Genomic DNA, 11,208 nt, shown 5'->3' with positions numbered 1-11,208 from the left:
TTGATACCAATACTTTTGTACTTTTACTCAAGTCAATTTTGAATTCACAATGCACTGCAGTATTGATACTTTCACTCAAGTAAAAAACGTGGTGACTTTAGTAACGTCAAAAATAATATAAACCTGTCATTTGTCTTGGAGGTCCAGGGACCCCCAGGGGTCCTTGAGGGGGTTCTAAATGGACCCCTTACAGGTCTGTGACTCTGAGAGTAAATATACACAATGGATTCATGCATTCTCTCAGAGTTGGGGGTCCTTGATATATTAAAACGTTTGAGAGTCATAATGCTAAAGGATTTGGGTTTTCTACTGTTCTGTGATCTAAGCGTTTAGTGAACAGCTGATTCCCTTTTTATTGTCAGGTCAGTGATCCTGTGTGTGTGTGTGTGTGTGTGTGTGTGTGTGTGTGTGTGTGTGTGTGTGTGTGTGTGTGTGTGTGTGTGTGTGTGTGTGTGTGTGTGTGTGTGTGTGTGTGTGTGTGTGTGTGTGTGTGTATCTATGAACTATGATCGATTGTTTGTGGGTAATCAATCAATTATTATTAGTATGGTTAACATGAGCCCTACAGGCTTATCAGGACAACACTATTAAAGGACTAGGAGACAGGCAGCATTATCTGACCATTCAGAATCTGAATGGTCAGTTAAAGGTAGGGTAAGTGATTTACTTTGGTTAAAATAAGTGTTAAATAGCTCTATATTCTGATAGTACTCATTGCTATTAGAGTGTTTGTTCATTAAATGGAGTCTCCCATGTCTCTCCAGCTCTTTATTAAACGGATAATGCATGTTCAGTGCTCTCTCCTGATTGGCTTAAATGTTGTCACCTACCTGAAAATGTACTATATTCTGTTTACTAAAGAGCTGGAGAGACCCCTGTGACCGAACAAACGCTCCGTAGCCATGGTTACTATCAGAATATAGTACTTTAACCTTTTTAACAACAAACAAAATACCCACAAATATCACTTTACCCAACCTTTTAATGTGCCATAATATGCCACAGAAACTAATCTGAATTTCAGAGTAAATGTCCCCGGTGTGTTTTCATGTGTTCTCCATTGTTCAAAGACATATTGGAGAAAGTGACTAATAATCCCAGAATGTTATGGGAAACAAAAACAGGACGTGGATTTAAAACACCGGATGTGATGATGAAGCATGTGTTCTTTATGGGCAGCCAGGATACAGTTGTATTATCTTCTGTTAAAAGCATTTGTGTATATTATATTGTCAGCCTACCTTCAGAGGAAGACATTAACATGTTCCCAGTTCATAAGAGGTTTTTAATGTATTTATTTTAATCGTTAGAAACCACCCCCTTTCTTCAAATACAGTTGAGCTTGTTGGCACCCTTTGATTTTTGCCTCATACTGCTGTAACCCAGTAGTTCTCAAACTTGTTCGTGCCAAGGACCCCCAAATTGATACGTCCGCGGACCCCCATCTGAAAGGTTTGTGCCAGGGACCCCCAGAAGAGAAGATTTGTGTGAAATAATTCAAAATTATTCAACATTTTTCAAACATTTCTGAAATTAAGGAACAAAAGAAAAATAGCAGATGTACAAGCTCTCAGCGCGGCACGAAGTGACGCGCTGTGAGCTTGTAGATCTGCTATTTTTGAATAGCCAAGCTAAAACTATTTTAACTGGAGGACCCCTGGGGGTTCCCGGACCCCACTTTGAGAACCACTGGTGTAACTATTGTTTTGCATCTCTGTTCTCGTTTGTATTCTGTTCCCTGGTTTAGTTTGAACCTGTACAGCGCTTAGGTTGACCTTGGTCTCTTCAAATGTGCTCTATAAATAATAAAAGAGTTGAGTTCAGTATTTGAATCAGTCAGTCACCGCTAATAAGTGATCCAGGTAGGTATATAGAGCAGTGGTTCTCAAAAGTGGGGTCCGGGGACCCCCAGGGGTCCTTGAGGGCGTTCCAGCGGGTCCCCAGAAAATGTGATAGCATCCAAATCAGTGTAACCAGTAACCACTATTTGAAGATAGCCGATCTCAAGTTCACAACGCTCACAACGTCGTCACGATGTGAGCTTGGATATCTGCTATTTAAATTTTTTTTGAATACACATCTCGTATGAGGGTCCCTCCCTGGCACAAAATATTTTCAGATGGGGGTCTGCAGCAACATGCATATTAACTCATTCACTGCCAGGCTTATTTCAAGCTTGTTGATCCATATGCCACAGGCATTATGGATCAAACGGAGAATTTTTTTTCTCCGTTTACATTTTAACATTGAAGTGGATGGAGCATTAACTTTTTGAAAATCGTTTTCTCCTAGTTCCTTTGAGATAAAAAAAAAAGAAAGAAAAGGTGACGTCAAAAGACGTCATTGGCACTATATGAGTTAACTTGGGGGTCTTTGATATGAAAACGGTTTGATAACCAGTGCTATAGTAATATCTCAAGATAGATTCTGCTGTCTTGAGAGATAATTCAAGGTCACTCAGCACCACTGCCCTAAACGTGTAATGTTGTTATGAGAAGGAATAAACACAGATGCACTCAGGAGGAAGTGTACTTAGAAAGGGGAGGAGCCAAACCGAGTTTCTGTTTTCTACACAAAAAAGTAGGTGGTGCCCCCAGAGGTAAAAACAAAGGCAATTTGACCAAATGGGTTCCCAGATTGGTGCTATAGCAGAGCATGTTTGTGCAAATGAACGGCAACGGAGGACACAAGAAGAGAATAAAAGTAGGATAGACTCTGAAATGGAAATGACAAAATTAACACTGTATGTGGGTCAGATTCCTCTATTACCAGTGGTTCTCTAAGTGGGGGTCCAAGCAGGGACCTTGAGGGTGTTCCTTACATTTCTGTAACTCTGAGAGCTATGGGGGTCTTTAAAATTAAAAAAGTTTGAGAAGAACCACTACTCTATTACTATCTAAATTTAATTCCATAAGGGTTTTTTGATGGATCTGCCAGAGGGCTAACACGACTCTGTCCTGTGTGTTTATGTACTTGTAGTTAAACATGCTGATGAAGAGCTGGATGCCTGCCCAGCCCAGATTGAGTTGCTGAAGCGGGGGGCTGACGCTGAAGAGAAGAAGACGTCATGCTTCTCAAGGAATACCGCATATGTATGCCCCTCACCGTCCAGGAGGTGGGAGACCCGCTTTAGTTTTACACAGCGTGTTGGAACTTATTACCGCTTTGCCCTCACCACAGCAGGTCTCACGCTGAATTCACAAATTTAAGATTTCTTTGGCTATTCAAAAATAGCAGATATACAAGCTGGTAGCGCGGCACCGAGTGCCGCGCTACCAGCTTGTAGATCTGCTATTTTTGAAAAATCTTGATTTATTTTTTTTGCAAATCTTGAATATATATATATATATTTTTTTTAAGCGAACATTTGTAACTTAAATCTTTGCTTCTGGCGGTTCCTGGAACGAAGTGTTTTGAGATGGTGGTCCGCGGCCAAATACATATCATTTTGGGGGTCCTTGACGTGGAAACATTTGAGAACCACTGATGTAGTAGCAACATAGGTTTTCAAAAAACTGTTAGGATTTAGAAGACATTTTGTAGAATCAGCAGCAGCAGCGTAGTTTTGCTGCGTTCCTTGAATGTGTCAAAGTGGAGAAAATGACAACTTTGACGCAGAGCGACAAGCATAGGCGGCGGGTGAGCTTGACAATTGGGAAGGCTGCGGGGGCGCGCGGGCGTCGAAATCCGTGGTTTCTGGGCGGATTCTGTTAGTTTATTTGGGGTTTTTGGTTACTTTATTTCGGTTATAGGGTTAGGGTTAGGGTTAGGTTTTTTAATTCATATTTTTGCCTGATTTTACTGATTTTAATATAAAAAAAATTACTAAATAATGCTGCGCACATATATTATAATATAATTTGCACAATTCCCAGCATTACATTTGGGAAGGCTTAGCCTACCCTACAGCCTTCATTACCCGCCGCCTATGGCGACAAGCCAATCAGACGCACGCTGTGCTCTGAAATAGGCGTGGAGTAGTTATATACACTTAGTTGACAGCACAGAAAAATACGCCTATGCCTAAAATGAATACGTTGTTTAAGCCAGTGGTTCTCAAACTGTGGGTCAGATTTTTAGACGATTTGCTTAATGCGCAACATAGTTTTCTCACTCTCACAGTAAACAAACCAACAAGTGTATACCCGGGTATCTGCACATTCCTAAAATGACAATTTAAGGACTTTTGATACCTTTTTAAATAAGATCATTAGGCTACTGCGTCAAAAGCAATCAACAAACTATACAAAATAATTGTCAAACATTGGACCTTTTGGTCAAATATGACCTAACAAAGAGGCAAAAATTGTGAAAATAGCCGATCTACATGCTCTTGTAGATCTTCTATTTTCACTATTTATCTGTGGAACTGAGTCAAACAAAACGTCATGCCTCAACTCCTACAAATCCAAGTGCTTGTCAGGGTTGGGGGGTCCCCAGTTCAGTCAATCAATATTTTGTGGGGTCGCAGCCTGTAAAGTTTGAGAACAACTGGTTTAAGCTGCCAGAGACATCCATCTCTACGTGTCCCAGAGCAGGGACAGCTCTAGTGCTCCTAAAAGGACTCGGAGCCAGCAGTGCACACAGCTGGGGAGCTCAGAGACAGGGAAGAGAAACACAGATGCTCCGCGCTAATGTCTCTGGCAGCTTTTTTTCTAAACAATTTATGTATCTGTTTAGGCAAGAAATAAGCCATGTACGTAGTCGCTCAGTTCCTTCCCAGCTGCTAGTTTAAAACTTCAACCAGTTTCCGATACTTCCATACAGTCCATTTTGTCACCTCGGTAGTGTGTGTGTGTGTGTGTGTGTGTGTGTGTGTGTGTGTGTGTCGCACGCGCACGCACGCACGCACACGCACGCACACACCTTGGTGACAGGCTGTCGCTCTCACTCACAACCTCGGACACGCCCATTTTATTGTTTTTTTACAAACGTCCACACTTGACTCTGCTGCTGTGAATTCAGTGTCACACAATTAGGATATCACTTAACATTATGAATGAGACTGTTGTCAGGCAGAAACCTCTTGTCAACATATTTGAACTTTCAGTGTTTTTTCGTCCTAATAATACTACAGCGTCACAACGCACGACGCACAAAAAAAACGACGCACAAAAAAAACACAAGCTCGAAACGTGCCGTTTCGAGCTTGTGGATCTGCTACTTTTGATGCTTTTGTATTTGAATCCTGAAAAGTAACAGTTTTGGACATAATCGTATGAGTTCTCCACCCGACAGAGACAAAATGTTTTTAAAATGTTTTGCCTTTGATGGCATGCCCAACGCAGGGATCCGTTATATGATAAACTTATCGATGACCAATTCTTTTGTTATATAATCAATAACATTTTGTTCTCCGCACTGCGCTGTGGTCTCTCCAGTACAAGATAGGCCAGCTGTACACCATCAGCAAACACAGTCACATGGAGAGCCAGAAGGGAGACGGGGTGGAGGTGCTGGTCAACCAGCCCCACTATGACCCCCTGCATGGACCAGGTCAACACACCGAGAAGAGACTCCACTTATCCAGGTCAGTTCCACGCACGCACGCACGCACAGCTTTTTAACTCTTACCCTGCCAGAGTTTTTTTAGAGCAGTCTGTAGCCTCTGCCAGGGTTTTGAACGATTTTGTTACCTTTTCAAGTAGCCACAAAATTTTTTCCTCCAGTATGAGTGATCCCCTGATGGTTGCTAATCACTGAGGAGATTCAGGTGTGGTTTCACAAATGTCAACGAGGTCATTGTGACCTCGTTGACATGTGTTGTCTGATGTTTGAAAATAGCTCAAAACCAGTAGTTTTAAACCAAAAAACTATGTGAATTGTTTGTCCGTTTGAATTTTAACATTGAAGTGAATGGAGCAGCAAATCTTTGGAAATTGTTATCTCCTTATTCGTTTTGAATATCGAAACATTTTCAAAACTAAATAATTAGAGAATCTTTTTAGATTTTTTTTTTTTTGGGAAAAAGTTTTTTTACACACACACACACACACACACACACACTAGGTAGGCGTGATATTGGGAGCTCTTGTTGTCACTGTAAAGTTACTTGTAGGGGCTGTTTCTTCCCATTTGCCCTCCCATTTGTTCAGACCCCATAGTCTGAGAGGACGTTCAGGTGAACGCATTGCGCTGACTGATTCAGTCAGCAGAATGCACTGCCAGTTCAGCAGTGGTGGAAAGTAACTAAGTGCATTTACTTAAGTGCTGTACTTAAGTACAATTTTGAGGTATTTGTGCTTTGCTTGAGTATTTTCCAATACTTTTACTTCTACTCCACTGCATCTCAGAGGCAAATATTGTACTTTTACTCCACTACAATTATTTGACTTTTCAGATATAAATTATGATATTATGAAACCTACATTAACCACTTTAGCCCTATTTTATACATGGGCTATTTGAAAATAGCCGATCTACAAGCTCACAACGCGCCGCATCGCGTTGTGAGCTTGTAGATCTGCTATTTTCAAATATTCTACTACTTTTGGTACTTTAAGTACATTTTGACGCCAATACTTTTGTACTTTTACTCAAGTAAATTTAGAATTCTGGACTTTTACTTGTAACAGAGTATTTCTATATTGCAGTATTGGTACTTTTACTTAAGTAAAGAAATTGAGTACTTTTTCCACCACTGCAGTTCAATGAGGGGCAACGCAGGCGGAAATGGTGAACAAATCAATTGAACGAAACACTTTCAGTGAACTGCACTGAATGACTCTGTACACCGAAAGGAACAATAATTCCCATCACTGAGTCTGAGAATCACATTGGAGCTGGCGCCGCGTCGTTCACATGTGGTTTTATTACATCGCTCACAGCTCGTTCGCAATTTATAAAAACCGGGGTTACGCAAGTAACCTATAGATTCCAAGATCGACAGGATTCCATTTTTTTTTCTCCTTATGCTTGACCTTGTGTCTTGTAATTGAAGTAAATGGTCCTGATAGTACTGTAGGATGGCTCAACATCGGAGCGAGCCTGTGAAGTCAGTCTCAGGCGGATGACATGTGATCCACACGCTTCCCATTGCAACACACGTCCAACCTGGACTAAGGCCGTCTATTTACAGTTGTGGCGGCTGCTTACCATTCCTGCATTTCATCACCCCCCCACTTCCACCACCCCGCGCTCCACCTGTAAGCTGTGCCTCTAGTCTACTGTACATAACGTGTTCCCCTTGGGGGGCAGCGGTGGAAAGTAACAAAGTACATTTACTTAAGTACTGTCCTTAAGTACAATTTTGAGTATTGAGTATTTCCAAATTTCCAATACTGTTACTTCTACTCCGCTACATCTCAGAGGCAAATATTGTACTTTTACTCCACTACAATTATTTGAAAACTTTAGTTACTGGTTACTTTTCAGATATAAATTATGATATTATGAAACGTAGCTTTTAACCCCTCTAGCCCTATTTTATACATAGGCTATTTGAAAATAGCAGATCTACAAGCTCACAGCGTGTCGTTTGTTTTTGTCAAGGACCCCCAAATTGATATATATATATTTGGCCATGGACCCCCGTCTGAAAATGTTTTGTTCCAGAGACCCCTAGAAGAGAAGATTTACGTAAAAAAAAAAAAAAAGCTATTAAAAAATGTTCAAACATTGTTGAGATTTTGCCAAATGTGTTCAAAAATAGCAGATGTACAAGCTGGCAGCGCGGCACAAAGTGACACACTGTGAGCTTGTATATCTTTTTTTAATTGTATTTTTTAAGCAGCATTATGTAACTTTGAACCTGGTTTCCTGCCTAAGTGCTGAATTGTTTTCACCATTGAGCTAATAGAGCCAGCCTGCTTGCTCAGGGGATAAATTGAATGTTGACCATCAGGTCAGAATTCGTGTCAGATCCTGTGTCTATAGGTGAGACATGACCTTTGACACGATCTAAATGTCTCAATAGAATAGCAGTGAGACAAAATACAACCACCCCAATTGTATGAGTTATATTATATTAACATACTCTACCATACAGATTGGACAACATTACGTTTTATTCATTGAAAGAAAGTTACATAGTGAGGCTTAATATTTGGATTGTGGCCTTAATTAAAGGCACTATAATGATGTTTAAATGAGAACACGATGCTGTGTCACAGCTTGCTCAGACAGACCTATAAAAGGGAGCCGTTGTTTGAATAGAGGAGACGTTGTTATGAATCAATGGTTTTTTAATGCGTCACCTTTGGCATCTGGGTTAAGCCCATAATATTCAAAATATACAAGACGTTACGTTGTTCAGTGACGCTTAACCCATTGAAACCGGGAAAAAAATCTGTGTCATTTTAGATTTTAATCACTTTAACTGTTATTTTATACGTTGGCTATTCAAAAATAGCAGATATACAAGTTCATAGTGCGTCACAACGCAAAAAGTGATTTATTTTTACTCAAATCTATGCTTGTGGGGGTCCCTGGAACCAAATATTTTGAGATGGGAGTCCGCAGCCAAATACATATAATCTTTGGTGGTCCTTGACTCAAGGTGGTCCTTGGCTCAAGTTTGAGCAACATAAGTTTTTCCGAAAACTGTTAGGATTTAGAAGACATTTTTAGAACCGGTCTTAATGGTTTAAAGTTCCTTCCGTGCTGACATTGATTTCACTGAGATTCTTGCTGTGATGTAACGCCTTCCGTAAAAAAAGACGACGGAAACTTATTTACCCTCGATAATTGTCTTTTATTAAACTCTCTCAATAAACGGGTCAACTCCAAGTCTCAAATAACCCTTTTAAGACCGGGAAACGCATCTGTGTGTCATTTTAAGATTTCTTTGGGCTATTCAAAAATAGCGGATATACAAGCTCATAGCGCGGCACCGAGTGCCGCGCTATGAGCTTGTTGATCTGCTATTTTTTTTTAATCGTGAAAATTTGTCCAAATCTTTGAATATATATATTTTTTTAAAGCGAACATTTTTTAACTCTGCTACAACTTCTCGGGGTCCCTGGAACAAAATAGTTTGAGATGGGGGGTCCACGGCCAAATACATATCATCTTTGAGAACCACTGAAATTATAGCAACATACATTTTTTTCAAAAAAACTGTTAGGATTTAGAAGATTTTTTTGTAGAATCCCCAGAAGCAAAGATTTCAGTTACAAATGTTTGCTTTAAAAATATATATATTCAAAGACCCACAATTTTCCACGATTTTTCCCCCCAAAATAGCAGATCTACAAGCTGTGCTTGTAGATCTGTGCTGCTATTTTTATAATCAAAAAATGACAGAGATGCGTTCCCGGTTTGATGGGGATAAATATCTGTCTCTCTGGAAGCCTTTTATGCCAACCCCGTCTCAAAACAAAAACCCATGCGATCCCTTCTGCAACTCTCCATTACCATAATTTCCACTTGTGCGTGTTGAAGGATCGCCCAATTGTGAAGTACAAAGTCCTATTTCTTTCTTTTTTTTAACGTTCTGTCAAGAAACAAAGTTTGTCAAAGTGTTTGTTCAAATAGTTTTTCATATCTCGGTGAAGCACTTTATATGCAAAGTGAAGGGAGAAAAAAAAAAGCACTTTGAATGCCACAGGGATTTAAGAAGTGCATGATTAGAATAAAGATATTTTTTTGGCCGTTTTTATACTTTTATCTCGGTGTGTATCGGTGTGTGTGAGAGGCGAGAAACCAAGGTCAGAGAGAGAGAGAGAGAGAGAGAGAGGAGATGCGCTCGCAGTGGTAAAGTGCCTGCCCACCACTGCGGAGGTTGTGTGTTTGAATCCACCGCCTCAAAGCTTGTAGATCTGCAATTATTTAGAAAATTCGTGGAAAATCGTGTGAATATATATATTTTTTAAGCGAACATTTGTAACTCAAATCTTTGCTTGTAGGGCATTCTACAAATGTCGCTTTTTAAAAAAAACGTATGTTGCTATAATATCAGTGGTTCTCAAAAATGATATGTATTTGACCATGGACCCCATCTAAAAATATTTTGTTCCAGGGACCCCGCCCAGAAGCTGTAACAGAGTTAAAAATGTTTGTAGCAGATCTACAGAGTTAATTTTTATTTTTCCATGCTCCCCCCCCCCTTTTTTGTACATATTTTTGTATTTTTTCATGCTTTTTTTTGTACATAGTGGTATTTTTTCTGTATTATCTGTATTTTCATGTTGATTTTTGAACTGTTTGGTTGCTACTATATATGTCTATGAAATTAATTCAAGGACCCCAACGGAAACAAGTCCGCAAGGACTTTTTTGGCCGGACCTTTTAGACAAAAGCATTATAAATGTAACTGTGTTGTTTTACATTCTTTTGCCTAATAAAAATTTCAATCAATCAATCAATGCTTTAAAAAAAATATATATATATATATTCAAAGATGTACAGAAATGTTCACGATAAAAATAAATAAATAGCAGACCTACAAGCTCATAGCGCGGCACTCGGTGCCGCGCTATGAGCTTGTAGATCTGCTATTTTTGAATAGCCAAATAAATCTTAAAATGACACAGCAGATGCGCTCCCGGTCTTTACAAAGGGTTAATGCAGGTCCCGTGGCCTAAATGCAACAAACTGGAGGGTCCTTGGCATGAAAAAAAGGTTGAGAACTTGTTGTAGAGTGACCTTTGTACGGCCCGATGATTCTGCAGTTGTCTGACATTGTGTTAAAAAAGTGCTGTATTAGGGGGCCGGGTGACCGGAGCGGTTGGTATAGTAACTGTCCCGTAACAGAAAGGTCACACGATCAATCCCTGCGGCGGCAAGGCAGGCCAGGCACCATGAGTCTTGCTGGAGCGACCTTGAGGCACACACACACACACACACACACACACACACACACACACACACACACACACACACACACACACACACACACACACACACACACACACACACACACACACACCAAGCCTGAAACGTCACCCGCAAAACAAGCGATAAACTTGTAGATTAGCCGTTTTCGCGAAGAGGTTTGGTGTAGGAGCAGGGGTGCCCAAAAAGTAGATCGCGACCTACCAGTACCCCTAAAAAATATATTAAAACTCTTTTGACCACCACTTGAATTAAAACTATTTTGACCACCACTTGAATTAACTCATTCAGTGCCACTGGCCAAAATTCGTTGTAAAAAAAAAAAACATTCAGTGCCACAGCCAAAATTGTAAAAAAAAAGTGCTTAGGAGCCGAGATACAGCCTTTTTCAGTAAGAAGTTAAACAAGAAGTGAATGGAGCAGAACATTTTCAAA

At 40.1% G+C, this 11,208-nt stretch overlaps 1 protein-coding gene across 2 annotated transcripts in view; it reads left to right on the top strand.

The window, feature by feature from the left end:
* Positions 1–2,979: 2,979 nt before the first annotated feature.
* LOC308099114 (cytoplasmic phosphatidylinositol transfer protein 1-like) overlaps positions 2,980–11,208 on the top strand; it is a 52,407-nt gene continuing 44,178 nt past the window's right edge. For both annotated transcript variants that reach the window (XM_080447716.1, XM_080447717.1), the window contains exons 1-2: positions 2,980–3,115; positions 5,382–5,530. In XM_080447716.1, coding sequence (XP_080303842.1) covers positions 3,068–3,115; positions 5,382–5,530 — 197 coding nt within the window. In that variant the 5' untranslated portion in view covers positions 2,980–3,067. The remainder of the gene's footprint in view (positions 3,116–5,381; positions 5,531–11,208) is intronic.

The sequence above is a fragment of the Gymnoscopelus braueri genome (genome assembly GCF_963280865.1).
Source record: "Gymnoscopelus braueri genome assembly, chromosome: 13".
In the NCBI taxonomy this organism is placed as follows: Eukaryota; Metazoa; Chordata; class Actinopteri; order Myctophiformes; family Myctophidae; genus Gymnoscopelus; species Gymnoscopelus braueri.
This window is presented reverse-complemented; position numbering and strand designations above follow the sequence as displayed.